Source organism: Amborella trichopoda, chromosome 9 (genome assembly GCF_054954075.1).
Source record: "Amborella trichopoda isolate Santa Cruz 75 chromosome 9, AtrichopodaSantaCruz75HAP2 v2.0, whole genome shotgun sequence".
Lineage (NCBI taxonomy): Eukaryota > Viridiplantae > Streptophyta > Magnoliopsida > Amborellales > Amborellaceae > Amborella > Amborella trichopoda.
In genome coordinates this window covers 21,627,347-21,644,515 of record NC_142344.1, presented here as the reverse complement: position 1 = coordinate 21,644,515, position 17,169 = coordinate 21,627,347, and the positions used below count along the sequence as shown (strand labels likewise).

The window sequence follows — 17,169 nt, the reverse complement described above, 5'->3', positions numbered from 1 at the left end:
CTTTTGTCAGACATGGTGCAGAATTGGTGATATGGAACAATTCCAAGTTTTGTTTAAGGGAATCCGGAGTTGGTTAAAGACGCCCTCTCGTCTAAAGGAATTGTTTTCAGAAAATGAAAGGTCATCCCATGGTGACCCGTTAGGAGCTGAATTACAATCTGATAGTGACCTCCCAATATGGCTTGCTGCACAAAAAGCTGTCTCTCGATATGAAGACTTTTTGTCATCAGTTGGACCTCGTGAAATACTTTTTAGGAAGTTGCTCGTTTGGAGCGGATTCCTTCCTGCATTGCCAACTGTGTCTGTTGTGCTTGATTGTGAAAGTACAATTTCAGAGCCTCATCTAAGGTTTGAGTAACTAGATCATGTTTACTACCATACTCAGAAACATAGTTTGCCTCTTGTTCACTCTTCTCATCCCCATCCCAAGGCTTCCTGGTCTCTATGTCATGGATGAGTGATTCCTATATTAGGAGCAAGATAATTGGTGAAATATAATATAATGGTCAAGGTTTTGCATGTTCCATGTTAACTATAGTTTTAGTTTTCTAGTTTTGAATATTGGTGGAAAGATTTTACTTTTGGAGTATTATTAGTAGAAAATCTAAGGTATCTTAACTCAGAGTTAGGATTTTTTAATTTACTTACTTGACCTTCTTGTGGCAATACTATGTATATTTGAGATTGAAATTTCTTACAAACTGGACAAGTCTCTTTCTTATAACAATTCTTGTCATTAGGCCAAATTTCTTGCCAAGGGTTTCACTTAGTGATATCTGGAAACCTGCAACGAGCGAGTCTTGTGGAAATGATATTGTAAAGATGCTTAAGGCTGCAATATCTGTTCTCTTCTCACAATCTATTCTTCAGGTATACCATTGAATATGTTCTAAGAAATATTTTGTTTTTATTTTATTGCTATATTATCCCAAATATGGCCTTTTGTGTAGAATTAAAGAAGGAAACCTTCCAGTTTCGGATTTTTAATACTAGTTGTTAAACAAGTTTATCATCATGCTTTATATATCCACTAGAGTTGTTTAAGAATTAGGATTTAGCAATTTTTTGTATGTGGTATCCTACTTACCTGTTATAATTTGAATTTTATGGATTACAATAGAGTAACTGGAAGATGCAATAGCAAAAGGTATGGATCCATATGCTGAATCTGTGGAGAAACCATCTCTCCTTTTAACATGAAAACCAAAAACATGCCCCATTACATCATTAAAGAAAAGTGTTCTGCAAGGACAACATGCTTCTGGGAGAGCATGTCCTGCTGCAATGCCAGGCTCCTTTTGATACTAAGCAAAATACAATATTAAATGTGTATGTGTATGTGTGAGTGTGAGTGTGCACATGTATGCTTGGACCTGAGTGTGTAATTTATAAAGAAACAATAGGGGCTCTTTGGTGAGTGGTCAGGGTTGCCTTTTTCCTCTAATTACTAAGAATTTTAGATTTAAATATAAAAGTAAATCCTTTTCTACCCAGCTTATGAAATAATGAACTTCATTCACTCCTTTTGTTCCTCCTAATCTTCTCCAATGTTCAAAAAGGTGGATTTTGCCGCCCAGACAGGCATCTAGATACCTGGGCAGCCCTAGAGTGTGGGGTTTGGGAAGGGGGAGAGAGAGAGAGAGAGAGAGAGAGAGAGAGAGGGTTAAAGAGGAGCCATATAGAAATGAAGAGAGAGAGTGCCGTAAATGTGGAGAGAGTGCAATAAATTCAATGGAGATATAGGGAAGAGAGAGTACAATGGAGTGAGAAGCATCTGTTGGGGAGAGAGAGGGGACACATATTAGAGAGAAAGAAGAAGTGCCATAAGTATGATGGAGAGAAGAAGAGTGCATAAATGTGAGGGTGGGAGGAGAGACCGAGCGCAAAGAGAGAGAAGCATGTTTGTGTGTGTGTGTGTGTGTGTGAGAGAGAGAGAGAGAGAGAGAGAGAGAGAGCCATAAATGTGGAGAGAGCCATAAAAGTGATGGAGGGAGAGAGAGTGTCACAATTGTGATGGGGAGGGAGGGTGCAATAAATGTGATGGAGAGAAACAACGGTGTGTATGTGGGGAGGGAGGGTGCAATAAATGTGATGGAGAGAAACAACGGTGTGTATGTGGGGAGGGAGGGTGCAATAAATGTGATGGAGAGAAACAACGGTGTGTATGTGGGGAGAGAGAGGATACAAGCTGTAAGTAATGAAGAGAGAGTGCCAATAATGTGATGTTAATGTGTGTGTGTGTGTGTGTGTGTGTGAGAGAGAGAGAGAGAGAGAGAGAGAGAGAGAGAGAGTGCAATGAAGAGAGTGCCATAAATGCAATGGAGAGTCCAATAAATACCATGGTTCTCTGTCTCTCTCTCTCTGTTTTTCTTTTCTTTTATTTTGCTTTTTAAGCCAAGGTGTACATAGGCGGGATTTAGGTGCCTAGGTGGGTGCCTAGGTACATGCCTGCCTAGGCCCCTTTGCTTTAGAAGGCTGCTTGGACCGCCTAGGTGGCCAGGCGGCCGAATTTTTCATCACTGATCTTCTCTTTCATTTCAATGATTTGTCCAACAATTTATTGATTTTTGTTTGTTTACCCCATTTTTGATATTTATATTTTGTAAGTTGTGCATCCAATATTTTTGACTACTTTCAAGTTAGCTCTAATAATATCTATTTATCCATGTATATGTCCCCTAATATTTGGTTATTTTTGGTATGCCGTGCAGGAACACTGTCCTATTGAATTTTTGTTTGGTGTTTCAGTCATTATAACAATAGTTTGCTACATGGATAAGCCCTTATTAGGTATGTTATGACTTGAATGAGAAATCCCTGCGCACTCTTCCTAGTAATGGTCTCATTCTAGTACTGCATTGAAGTCAGAAACCATAGATATCTGTGTAAACCAGTTTTATCAGATTCACTATGCTTTGGCTGAGGTTTTGGCCTGTAAATTCCTATTAACAAGGAAACAAATCTCTAGAGTGTGTTTACTTTTTAAAATGAAACGAATAACTAGGACTGAAGGATCTCTCAATGCGCTTGTAAGTTCTTCATGAACACTGATAATGGCATGTCAATCGAGAAGATAAAGGAAATTTCTTCATTGTTAACTTACCTGAAGACAAAAAGTACAACATAAATTGCTCTTGAAATTTAAAATTTGTGGAGGATTGAACATACTTGTATAGCACAAATACATAGTTTGTCGCACAATTAAATTTCTTTAACTATGATTTTCTTTGTAAATGGCATTATCAATACCAAATAAACATTATCCCAGAAAAGCTCGATTAGAAATACTATACTATTTTATTTGGCTTCTTCAACGCTTACTGGCCAAAAAAAACTGCTTTTTTATCGATATATTTGTGAATTTTTATTTTTTAAATTATTTCTAAAAAGATTACTTGATTTACCCTGAATAGGCAGAAGAGCCGAATCACTTCTCTTCCCTTGCCAAATTAACTCCGAGTCAAATCTCTGCAAGATCATAATCTGATGAACTGATGTCGTCATCTAATGCCACAAGTTGACTCTGTTTGAAGTCGCTGCTGTTATTCTTGGTACTTGCACGTATTAGACCAGATTCATATGTGCCACTTGTGATCTGAGTAGATGAAATTGATTGGGGGCTTTTATTCTATTCTGCTGTATGAGTTCTGATATTTCCCAATTCAGCAGCACCCTACGTGTTTTTCCCCCATATTCACAACTAGGTGGATCTAGTTCACCCTGTTCAAAATTTACCTCCTCCTAAGTTTGATACAATTGTTATTTTTTTAGAAAGTACTATTGACATCATTGGATACGAATGTATGAGCCCTTTTTGATGAGTATTTTCAGCTATTCTTTAGTTTTGCAATATGTTTTCAATGAGGCACAGGTTCAAGGTCACTGCACAAGGGAAAACATTTGTCTTGCTTCTAATTGTATGATAGGTAAAAGATCAAATGATGTGGAAGGTGATTGGAAAAGGATTAAGGAAGCTCAGAGCTTCTCCATTGGTTTATGTTCTTGCTGTTTTATACTTGTTAATTTTATTGTTTGGGTCTTCAGCTACCCATTCCTATTTATATTATGTTTTTGCTCCTGATGAATCCACTTTATACACTCGGTAAATTTCTTTAAGGATGAATTTGAAATGTTTAATATCTTTAAAATGATATCATAATATGGTGAAAAGTCATTGTGGAAACATATTAACGGCTCTACATCTATCAAAACAAGTCTCGGCCCCCAAGATAAATAACCAAGCTGAGTACAATAGAAAACATATACCTAGTACATTAAGTTCGTACCCTAGTTTTCCTATTTTGTTCGACTGTTATCCATATCGAATGATCTCGGTGGTAAATGTGGTTACTAATGATTCCCCAGTACTCAAAGGTATATCCTGTTTTTGAGATTTTACTAATTCTCGTGATCAAAATTTGCTCCAGGAGCCAGCATTCGAAGAATTAATTTTACTTTATACTGACCAAATGGATCATACATGTGGTGAAGGTTGCGATGAGCTTCCTTCTTTGGAACTTAAGATATACGAGAGGATTCCCCTTCCTGATCTGCCAGTACGTTGAAGCATGTCATAAGAAGAATCACATTTGATTTCTTGATCCCTTAGATTCTTAAAATGCTTATACATGTATATCACGAAGTAACTGACTAATGTATTGCAGGTTATCTTTCCTCACAAAAGACTTTCATTTCGGATACTAGATACGGTATGTTTATTGCTCTAGCTAGTGATCTTGTCACATTTCACATGAATTAATCTGTTTCTTTTTTATAATTATGTTCATGAAACTCTTGAAAAGTTGATATCATGATCCATGTGAATATTATTGATTGCGCTTTTATGTATGTATCATCATTTATAGAGTTCTATTTATGAATGACAATGATTAACTTTCTTAAGTGTTGGAGATTTTCATTGTTTTTCTCTGATGGCTTCTGCTAAATGCAATGACAAAGAACCGAACAATTGTTTGCTGTTAATTCAGTAACATGCTAATGGAATTAAAGGCTGTCAACTGTCTCAATTCGAACTGATCTAAAATCAGAATCTACCCAATGTTTTGCTTGTTGTTAGCTTTTGAAGACCTAACCTTTCTTTAGCAATTTTGACTTTGTTAGCATTCTAACAAAGCTTTTGCTGAATGCATGCTGTTGTTGTATCCATTTCGTTTTCCTTTTTTTTTTTATTGATAAGTCACCATTTTTATTTCGTTTTGTAATTGTGTGTGTGTTTAAAAATGGTAAGGCTAGCCTGTAGCAATTATTCAGGAAAATAACTCCCATAATCAAAACTGCATTTTATCTTTGCATAACTACTCTGGCCAACGAGTCAGCCATTGACTTCAATTCTTGCAATATATGAGCAAAACCCATGTCTGTATTTACCTCAATAATAAAATCTCCTGGAATATGGCGGACAACTCTCTATGGATAGGTTGCTCCCTTGGTGGCCCATGCTTTCATAATCTTGGAGTCCCTTTTTCCTACCGCTGACTTCCATTGCAGCGCTTGGAGGTGAAGATCAGTCAGCAGTGATCATGTTTCAGCGTCATTTGAATCACCTACCCCAACAGGTCCCCAGTTGTTGAATTTATGTCACATTAGTCGGTGCAAAAAACACCACTTTAACTAGCCTGTCCCAGCTAGTTCCTTCGAAGTTGAGTTGAAACTTCTTCTGGAGGTTGCCAGTTCTATCATTGAAGGCATCTTGGAGCTGAGCTTACTGTTTCATGCCACTGGTTGTGTAGATCAGAGACTGAGAAGCCTTAGAGCCTGCTTTTTTTTGTGTTGGGGGGGGGGTGTGGTTGGCGCAAAGTAGCTTTTTGTATTAAATAAAGTGTAAAAAAGTATGCAAATTACAAATGCTAATTGGTGTGCACTTTACATAACCATGGTACTGGTCATTTGCACAAAAATTCCCAAAAGGAAACAAGCTTTCTTCTGAGGTGGGTTTAGGAAGCACCATCTTTGGCAAGAGAGTCAACATCCAAGTTTGATTCATGCCATATATGTCTAAAGGATTTTCCTTCTAGGATTGAAACTTTGATCAAAGATGGTTGCAGCCTCCAAGAATAGGAAGTAATTCTATTAGCCATGTTTTAACGTTCACTTAATTCCCTTCAACGAGCAAAGGGGTGCCCTGGCTAGCTTCAAATAGTTTAGCTCGCTGAGCAAAGCCATATCCTAGGCCAGTGTGTAGTTTATATGTCCTATTTCATAGTTACCATGGGCGGGAGAAAGAAAAGCTTTGGGATCGGGAGCGGAAGCGCATAGCAAGGAAGCCGCAAAGTTCCGTGGTTGAGGAAATGACTTCCATAGATATAGGGATCAAGATCCCTGACTTTTAGGGATCAAGTTCCATAACTGCAAAGGAGTGGATCCCTAATGCAATGGGATCGCATTTCATTGTGTTAGGATCAAGGTTCCCGTAGTCTAATTATCCACTGCATTGTAATCTAAGAGCGAGTTCTGTTTAATAGTATTTTTAACTTTTCCAAATTCACAAACCCAAGTATCAATGTATATAAGAATCATGTCATTGAAAATTTCTTGGACTTTTTGTTATCAATGGAATAGTGATACTAAAAACTTAAATGATGATGTAATACCTAATAAGTCCTTTGGCACGAATGGAGCTTTGTGTCGTCTGCGATCTCTCTCTTTCTCTCTCCTCTTAGTTTTATTCAACTGGTGAAGAAATGCATTCATTGGGGACTTATATGGGCTCTTATTCTCTTCAAATTCCTTGGGGAACATTGTGGTCTTTCTCCCTCTCAACATTGTCAATAATGAACTCTCTTAACTCCCCTATTGTTGTAGACATCCCATTTTAAATCTGACAAATTCTATAGTTTCTTGAACCCTTAGAACCACACTTATCATAGTAAACCTAAATCCATAGCCCACACAGCCTACCCTGTGATCAAGAACCATTCTGCTTACCCAGAACCTTGCAGATACCTTGTTTTGACCCAGAATCTTGCAAACGCCCTGTTTTACCAAAACAATTATTAAAAATATTAGAAAAATCCTTTTTGATCCAAATTTTATCTGAGAGCTTCACAAGAGGCTGAGGAACACACCGAAAGTGAAAATTTTCAATTTGGACCAATACTGGTTTGGGCGACACTAGGAGTGTCGCCCAGCCTAAACTGGGTGACACGAGTGGTGCCGCTCAGACTTGGGCGACACCATTTGTGTCGCCCAGCCCTGTTCAGCCCCAAATTAGAAAATTCCATGTACGTTGATTTTCTTGATTGTTTGTGTTATTTTTACCATGTTTGTTTGAGCGACTCTAGGAGTGTCGCTCAAATCCGGATCCCCAAAAATGGTATCTTTGGTTGAAGGTTCTTTTGGTTATGGAAAGATGCCCTTCCCAACAGATCCTTGGCCCTTTTAAAACCTCATTTTCGTGGCCATAGAGGGGAGACCAGACTTCCTTAGAGAAAGTCAAGCCTGAAATCCAAACCCTATGCCTGAGAAATCTTAACCTAGACCTAGGGAACCCTAATTCTAAACCATCCTTAGGGCACAACAACCCTTTGAAACCAGAGATCTGTGGGTCAACATCCGAATCAGAGAGGCAAAGAGGACGTCGGTTCTAATACAGGCAAGCCCTCGAAGGCTTGGGATCCCGGGCCATCTGGCCCGATCGGGTATATTTCTTTACTCTTTCTTACTTCTCTTCTGGTTTAATTTATCTTAATTGGTATTTTAGTATTTCAATGCTTTTTAAATTCATGTTTCATATTCTCGGATCAATGCTGAATCTGCCATGGATCTGAGAATGGATCTGCCCGTTTTTGGGCAGATCTAGCTTCATATATGAATTCGATTTGTTCCACTTTCTCTACCACACGTTATTTTTATCAGTTTAAGGTGTCAGATCAGAGGGATCTTCTTCTGAAGATCACTCCGATTTGCTCTGCAAACAATTGTAGGTGCATTGAAACCAGTCAAGAACAGACTATCTCAACTCCCCTATTGTGGACTTTCTCTCTCCTTGCCCTCTCTTGTTGCCTTTCTTTGAAATTAGACACAAGTCACAATTCACAAGGTGTGTAAAGTATTGAACTGTTCGATATATAAGAAATCAATAATTAGAAAGTTTTGTAGGTCATAAAAAAATGGAGATCTACACTTCATTGTATATGAACAAAAAAGTGTGTCGTTAAAACTAGCACCCAAAGTATATGACACTTGATTTTATGTTGGTGGAATTGCGGTTCCACTTTCTCTTGAAACGATGATTTTTGGTATAGGGATCTGCGTCCCATTAATATATGGAGTGTGTCGTTAAAACTAGCACCCAAAGTATATAATACTTGATTCTATGTTGGTGGAATTGCGGTTCCACTTTCTCTTGAAACGATGATTTTTGGTATAGGGATCTGGGTCCCATTAATATATGGATCAAGATCTTTGATTTTTCTAGATTAAGATCCTTAATATCAAGGAAACACCCGGAATTGAGATCTTGTGGTTCCGCTTACTCATGAAACAACGATTTATGGTATAGGGATTTGGGCCTTATTAAAATATGGATCGAGATCTATGATTTTTCTAGATCGAGATCCTTAATATTCAGGAATCACCGGGAATCGAGATCCCATGTTTTGGAGCACCAAAAGAAGATCCCGGAGCGGAAGCGACCCCTCCGTAGAAGATCGTGGTAACTATTGTCTTGTTAGGCATGAAAAAGCATGGATCGTTTGGACTGAGCAATTTCAGAATATGCCACCATACCAGCCAAACCAGGGTTCCCAAGAAAGGAGCCATCAAATCTTAGTTTCACAGAACTTGTAACAGGTGGGGTCCAAAGAGAGGATTTGGAAGTAGTCATTGGTTTGGATCGAAGAAGGTGTTTCCAGTTCTATCAAACTCAGCCACCAAAGAAAAACAATATTCTTGGCTATAACGAGCCAAAATGATAATGGTCGCTTTCAGTTTATCGATGGTTGCCTTGGTATGGGATGCTTCCCTTTTGAAAGCTTTTTTAGTTTCATTCCAACCAAATAGTCCAATTGCTTCCAACCACATGGTCCAATTAGTCACCAAAAAAGTAGCTCGCCATAGCACCAGGCTTGAGGATGTGAAAGAAAAGAGGGGGGCAGGTGGGGGAGCCACCAAACAAAGTAGCAAAATTCTTGGCTATAACGAGTCCAAAAAATAATGGTTTGTTTTAATCTGTCGATTGTTGTATTAGTGTGGGACGCTTTACTTTAGAAAGCTTTGCTGTTTCATTCCAACCAAATAGTGCAATTGCTTCCAACCAAATAGTCCAAGTACTTGCCAGAAACGTAGCCCGCCATAAAACTAGGCCTAAGGAGGTAAGAGGGGTTGGGGGGGGGGGGAGAAAAACACGATAGAGCTGTTGGACTAATAGGGGTGTAATACGAAAATAGCCAAACAAGTTTAGGATAAAGGTCTAAATCCATGTGGCTACCTTACAATGAATAAAGCGATGGCCAATTGTTTACAAAAAGACTAAACATTTCGATTGGCGAGACCCACCCTGGTCTCTAAAAAAAGAAACAAAAGGGCAAAAACATGGAAAGAATAATTAAAAATGTAAAAATTGGACATAATTCCTAAAAGAAGGAAAGAAAAGGGAAAAAACAAGTGCTATTAGGAAAATTACATTTATAATTGCATGCCAAAATAGTTAGTTTTTTATATATACTGCATAAAATACCAAATTTAAAGCTATTATATAAATTCAAACATCTTGAGGAAAGAATTGTAAAGGCTTTTTAGTTTCTCCTTTGTAGATCTACTGCTTGGATGAGAAAGAAGGCATCAAAATAGGGCTACAACCTTTTTTGGAGCAAATAGTCCAATTACTTCCAACCACATGGTCCAATTAGTCGCCAAAAAAGTAGCCCGCCATAGAACCAGGCCAGAGGATGTGAAAGAAAAGAGGGGGGTGGGTGGGTAAGCCACCAAAAAAAGTAGCAAAATTCTTGGCTATAACGAATCCAAAAAACAATGGTTTCTTTTAATCTGTCGATTGTTGCATTAGTGTGGGATGCTTTGCTTTAGAAAGCTCTGTTGTTTCATTCCACCCAAATAGTGCAGTTGCTTCCAACCAAATTGTCCAAGTAGTTGCCAGAAAAGTAGCCTGCCATAAAACTAGGCCTAAGGAGGTAACAGAAGGGGGGGGGGGAGGGGAAAAGAAAAATGCGATAGCGTTGTTGGACTGATAGGGTTGTAACCTGAAAATAGCCAAACAAGTTTAGGATGAAGGTCTAAATCCATGTGGCCACCTTACAATGAATAAAGAGATGGCCAATGGACTAAAAAAAGACTCAAAATTTTGATTGGCGAGACCCACCCTGGTCTATAAAAAAAGAAAAAAATGGGCAAAAACATTGAAAGAATAATTAAAAATGTAAAAATTGGACATAATTCCAGAAAGAAGGAAAGAAAAGGGAAAAAACAAGTGCTATTAGGAAAATTACATTTATAATTGCATGCCAAAATAGTTAGTGTTTTATATTTACTGCATAAAATACCAAATTTAAAGCTATTATATAAATCAAACATCTTGAGGAAAAAATTGTAAATGGTGAAAAGAGAGGCTGCAAATCGCTCATATACGGCAAATCGATTCTCAAATGCTCGCTGAAAGTTGAAATCCTTGAATTTTGGTTGTATTTGATCCAATTTTCCAAATTCTTTCACCAACTAAAATATTAAAATTCAATAAATCTCAAATTTGGGGCTTTTTAGTTTTTCCTTTGTAGATCTATTGCTTGGATGTGAAAGAAGTCATCAAGATAGGGCTACAACCTTTTTTGGGGCAAATAGTCCAAATACTTCCAACCACATGGTCCAATTAGTCGCCAAAAAAGTAGCCCCCCATAGAACCAGGCCTAAGGATGTGAAAGAAAAGAGGGGGGTGGGTGAGAGAGCCACCAAAAAAAGTAGCAAAATTTTTGGCTATAAAGAGTCCAAAAAATAATGGTTTCTTTTAATCTGTCGATTGTTGCATTGGTGTGGGACACTTTGCTTTAGAATGCTCTGTTGTTTGATTCCAACCAAATAGTGCAGTTGCTTCCAACCAAATAGTCCAAGTAGTTGCCAGAAAAGTAGCCCGCCATAAAACTAGGCCTAAGGTGGTAAGAGAGGTGGGGGGGGGAGGGCGGGGGGGAGGAAAATGCGATAGAGCTGTTGGACAGATAGGGGTGTAAATCCATGTGGCCACCTTACAATGAATAAAGAGATAGCCAATGGACTAAAACAAGACAAAAAATTTCGATTGGCGAGACCCACTCTGGTCTCCAAAAAAAGAAACAAATGGGCAAAAACATGGAAAGAATAATAAAAAATATAAAAATTGGACATAATTCCTGAAAGAAGGAAAGAAAAGGGAATAAACAAGCGCTATTAGGAAAATTACATTTATAATCGCATGCCAAAATAGTTAGTTTTTTATATTTACTGCATAAAATACCAAATTTAAAGCTATTAAATACCAAATGTAAAGTTATTTTATAAATTCAAACTTCTTGAGGAAAGAATTGTGAATGGTGAATAGATAGGCTGCAAATCGCTCATATACGGCAAATCGATTCTCAAATGCTCGCTGAAAGTTGAAATCCTTGAATTTTGGTTGTACTTGATCCAATTTTCCAAATTCTTTTAACAACTCAAAATTTCAAATTCAAGAACTCTCAAATCTGAGGCTTTTTAGTTTCTCTTTTGTAGATCGACTGCTTGGATGTGAATGAAGGCATCAAAATAGGGCTACAGACTTGTTTGGAGCAATTAGTCCAATTACTTCCAAACACATGGTCCAATTAGTCACCAAAAAAGTAGCCGGCCATAGAACCAGGCCTGAGAAAGTGAAAGAAAAGAGGGGGGCAGGTGGGGGAGCCACCCAAAAAAGTAGCAAAATTCTTGACTATAACGAGTCCAAAAAATAATGGTTTCTTTTAATCCGTCGATTGTTGCATTGGTGTGGGACACTTTGCTTTTGAAAGCTTTGTTGTTTCATTCCAACCAAATAGTCCAAGTAGTTGCTAGAAAAGTAACCCGCCATAAAACTAGGCCTAAGGAGGTAAGAGAGAGAGAGGGGGGGGGGGGGGGGGAGAGAAAAATGCCGCAGAGTTATTGGATTGATAGGGGTGTAATCCGACTATAGCCAAACAAGTTTATCATGAAGGTCTAAATCCATGTGGCCACCTTACAATGAATAAAAAGATGGCCAATGGACTAAAAAAAGGCTAAAGATTTCGATTGGCGAGACGCACCCTGGTCTTTAAAAACAGAAACAAATGGGCAAAAACCTTGATAAAATTGCACATAATTTCTGAAAGAAGGAAAGAAGTGGGAAAAACAAGTGCTATGAGGAAAATTACATTTGTAATCGCATGCCAAAATTGTTAGTTTTTTATATTTACTGCATAAAATACCAAATTTAAAGCTATTAAATACCAAATTTAAAGCTATTATATAAATTAGAACATCTTGAGGAAAGAATTGTAAATGTTGAACAGGAAGGCTGCAAATCGCTCACATACGGCAAATCGATTCTCAAATGCTCGCTGAAAGTTGAAATCCTTAAATTTTGTTCTACTGGATCCCATTTTACAAATTTTTTCACCAACTCGAAAATTCAAATTCAAGAACTCTCAAATCTGTGGCTTTTTTGTTTCTCCTTTGTAGATCTACTGCTTGGATGTGAAAGAAGGCATCAAAATAGGGCTACAGCCATTTTTGGGGCAAATAGTCCAATTACTTCCAACAACGTGGTCCAATTAGTCGCCAAAAAAGTAGCTCGCCATAGAACCACGCTTGAGGATGTGAAAGCAAAGAGGGTGGCGGGTGGGGGAGCCACCAAAAAAAGTAGAAAAATTCTTGGCTATAACGAGTTCAAAATAATGGTTTCTTTTAATTTGTCGATTGTTGCATTGGTGTGGGACGCTTTGCTTTAGAAAGCTCTGTTGTTTCATTCCAACCAAATAGTGCAGTTGCTTCCAACCAAATAGTCCAAGTAGTTGCCAGAATAGCCTGCCATAAAACTAGGCCTAAGGAGGCAAGATAGGGGGAGGGAGAGCAAAATGGGATAGAGCTATTGGAGTGATAGGGGTGTAACCTGAATATAGCCAAACAAGTTTAGGATGAAGGTCTAAATCCATGTGGCCACCTTACAATGACTAAAGTGATGGCTAATGGACTAAAAAAGGCTAAAAATTTTGATTGGCGAGACGCAACCTGGTCTCTAAAAATAGAAACAAATGGACAAGAACATGGAAAGAATAATTAAAAATGTAAAAATTGCAGATACTTTTTGAAAGAAGGAAAGAAACGGGAAAAAACAAGTGCTATTAGGAAAATTACATTTATTAGTGCATGCCAAAATAGTTAGTTTTTTATATTTACTGCATAAATTACCAAATTTAAAGCTATTATATAAATTGAAACATCTTGAGGAAAGAATTGTAAATGTTGAACAGAAAGGCTGCATATCGCTCATATACGGCAAATCGATTCTCAAATGCTCGCTGAAAGTTGAAATCCTTGAATTTGGTTGTACTTGATCCAATTTTCCAAATTCTTTCACCAACTCAAAAATTCAAATTCAAGAACTCTCAAATTGGAGGTTTTTTAGTTTCTCCTTTGTAGATCTACTGCTTAGAGATGAAAGAAGGCATCAAAATAGGGCTACAATCATTTTTGGGGCAAATAATCCAATTACTTCCAACCACATGGTCCAATTAGTAGCCGATACAGTAGCCCGCCATAGAACCTGGCCTGAGGATGTGAAAGAAAAAAGGGTGGCGGGTGGGGGAGCCACCAAAAAATGTAGCAAAATTCTTGGCTGTAACGAGTCCAAAAAATAATAGTTTCTTTTAATCTATCTATTGTAGCATTGGTGTGGGACGCTTGGCTTTAGAAAGCTCTGTTGTTTCATTGCAACCAAATAGTGCAGTTGCTTCCAACCAAACTGTCCCAGTTGTTGCCAGAAAAGTAGCCCGCCATAAAACTAGGCCTAAGGAGTAAGAGAAGGGGGGGGGGGGGGGGGGGGGGGGTTTGGGGGAGAAAAATGCGGTAGAGCTATTGGATTGATAGGGGTGTAACCCGAATATAGCCAAACAAGTTTAGGATGAAAGTCTAAATTCATGTGGCCACCTTACAATGAATAAAGAGATGGTCAATGGATTAAAAAAAGGCTAAAAATTTCGATTGGCGAGATGCACCCTGGTCTCCAAAAAAAGGAACAAATAGGCTTACATGGAAAGAATAATTGAAAATGTAAAAATTGCACATAAAATCTGAAAGATGGAAAGAAACGGGAAAAAACAAGTGCTATTAGGAAAATTACATTTATAATCGCATGCCAAAATAGTTATTTTTTATATTTACTGCATAAAATACCAAATTTAAAGCTATTATATAAATTCCAACATCTTGAGGAAATAATTGTTAATGTTGAACAGAAAAGCTACAAATCGCTCATATACGGCAAATCGATTCTCAAATACTCGCTGAAAGTTGAAATCCTTGAATTTGGTTCTACTTGATCCAATTTTCCAAATTCTTTCACCAACTCAAAAATTCAAATTCAAGAACTCTCAAATCCGAGGCTTTTTAGTTTCTCCTTTGCGGATCTACTGCTTGGATGAGAAGGCATCAAAATAGGGCTACAACCATTTTTGGGGCATATAGTCCAATTACTTCCAACCACATGGTCCAATTAGTCGCCAATACAGTAGCCCGCCATAGAATCAGGCTTGAGGGTATGAAAGAAAAGAGGGTGGCGGGTGGGGGAGCCACCAAAAAAAGTAGCAAAATTCTTGGCTATAACGAGTCCAAAAAATAATGGTTTCTTTTAATCTGTCGATTGTTGCATTGGTGTGGGACGCTTTGCTTTAGAATGCTCTGTTGTGTCATTCCAACCAAATAGTGCTGTTATTTCCAACCGCCAAATTGTCCAAGTAGTTGCCAGAAAAGTAGCCCACCGTAGATCTAGGCCTAAGGACATAAGAGAAGGGGGGGGGGGGAGAAAAATGCGATAGAGCTGTTGGGGTGATAGGGGTGTAACCCGAATATAGCCAAACAAGTTTCAGATGAAGGTCTAAATCCATGTGGCCACCTTACAATAAATAAAGAGATAGCCAATGGACTAAAAGAAGGCTAAAACTTTCGATTGGCGAGACACACCCTGCTCTCTAAAAAAAGAAACATATGGGCAAAAACATGGAAAGAATAATTAAAAATTTAAAAATTGGACATAATTCCAGAAAGATGGAAAGAAAAGGGAAAAAACAAATGCTATTAGGAAAATTACATTTATAATGGCATGCCAAAATAGTTAGTTTGTTATGTTTACTGCAGAAAATACCAAATGTAAAACTATTAAATAAATTCAAACATCTTGAGGAAAGAAATGTAAATGGTGATAGGAAAGGCTGCAAATTTCTCATATATGGCAAATCGATTCTCAAATGCTTGTTGAAAGTTGAAATCCTTTAATTTTGGTTCTACTTGATCCAATTTTCCAAATTCTTTCATCAACTCAAATATTCAAATTCAAGAAATGTCAAATCTGAGGCTTTTTAGTTTCTCCTTTGTAGATCTACTACTTGGATGTCAAAGAAGGCATCATAATCGGGCTACAATCGTTTTTTGGTGTCTTACAACCCCCCACCAGGGGGGGGGCTCTGTGTGTGTGTGTTGGAAAGCCTTCAGAACCAGCACCCTTCTTTGCCTAAATGACCAGGGTGGGTCCAAGGTAGGCTCACTGAGTTTTTAAACACTATTAAAAGGTTTCATATAATTGACGGTATGGTTGGAGAAGATTCCTTTTGATAATTCTTTTCACCCTCTAAGAGGTAGGAAGCTACTCTTCCATGTTGTTACTTGTGTGTGTGTGTGTTTTACATCATAAGGGTTCAAGACAGCCCAATAGGACATTAAGCGGAAGGCCTTGTCAGCCCAAACATTGCAAAAAAATTCTGGGAATCGACATATGTGGCCCCGTCTACCCTAAAATATGGCACAAATCGTTGGGGGATACATCTCAATTCTTTCACAACTTACAAGCGACTTAAGGTCAAGTTCTATAGTGAAAGGTGAACACCCGAACAATTGGCAACCGACATGTTGTATGAATTGGACTGCCAGTCTATTTGAAACCACATTAAACCATCCCCAAATTGAATGAAACTTGGGGAATATTTGGATACAGGGCAGGAAAAGTTCTCACCAATTTTCATCATTGTTGGACACCTGGGTAGTATGTTTTTTTTTGGAAGCTGGACTGCTGGTGATTTGAAGCATCTCGTCAAATATCCACTATATGGTCTCGGAATGGGATAAAACTTGGAGGGTCTTCAAGATACAACTAAAGGGACCTTCCAGTCAATTTTCATGAAGTTTCAATGTTTCAGTGGCTTACATGTTCTTTAAAAATGCTAAAATGCTAGCGAATTGAAGGCCCCTTTGATCTGGCCACCATATAAAGGGAGGTCATATATAATGATCTCTAATCGATATGAAACTTGGTGGGCTTGTAATCTAGAGGATTTCAAGCCTTCTTTCCAAATTTCAGGTGTTTGGACCGTCAAAGAGAAAATCATTCTCAAAAAACGAGAAAATCATTCTCAAAAAAAGAGAAAATCATTCTCAAAAAACGAGAATATAGACAACAAAGAGAAAAGAGAAGAGAGAGATATGTGAGACGTGAAAGGAGTGAGTTTCGTGAGGTCTAACTAACATAAAGTCACCGACCGATAGTGGTTGTGGCTATGGAGCACAGTACCAGACTACGGTCCCATGGAAGTGAAACCTTGGATTTCTTCCTTCTAAAGGGTCTTTTGTCGCACCAAAATAAAAGAAACAAAGAAATAAGTCAGGAACGGTGGGCTGCCAAGTGCAACCCCACTTGTTTCGAATTCCATTGGAATGTTGTAAGAATCATCAGAACTGGTTATATTCAAGAAAAGCAGCTTCAGATATGAGCTCAAAATCAGCATGACTCTTAAAGTGATGAGAGGAAACCCTTGGTCGAAAATGAAGAAAATCGGAGCAAGTTGTATGCTTAAGATGGCAATCGAATGGCTCGAAAAGGAGCACGGCCAAATTGAACGGCTCGAAAAGGACTACAATCAAACTTTGGTCAGACCTACACAACTATGATCCGATCATCAGTTATTTATC

At 38.1% G+C, this 17,169-nt stretch overlaps 1 protein-coding gene across 17 annotated transcripts in view; it reads left to right on the top strand.

Annotated features, from left to right (window-relative positions):
- Positions 1–17,169, top strand: part of LOC18436437 (DUF3754 family protein, putative (DUF3754)) — a 73,926-nt gene that overhangs the window by 36,920 nt on the left and 19,837 nt on the right. For 7 of the 17 annotated variants that reach the window (XM_088846680.1, XM_088846679.1, XM_088846689.1 and 4 more), the window contains 5 exons: positions 11–348; positions 741–870; positions 2,712–2,790; positions 4,492–4,556; positions 4,665–4,709. In XM_088846680.1, the coding sequence (XP_088702806.1) occupies positions 11–348; positions 741–870; positions 2,712–2,790; positions 4,492–4,556; positions 4,665–4,709 (657 nt within the window). Of the gene's footprint in view, positions 1–10; positions 349–740; positions 871–2,711; positions 2,791–3,413; positions 3,633–4,427; positions 4,557–4,664; positions 4,710–15,584; positions 15,738–17,169 lie in introns of those variants that run through there. The other 10 variants (XM_088846681.1, XM_020668530.2, XM_088846690.1 and 7 more) reach the window with 7 other exon arrangements.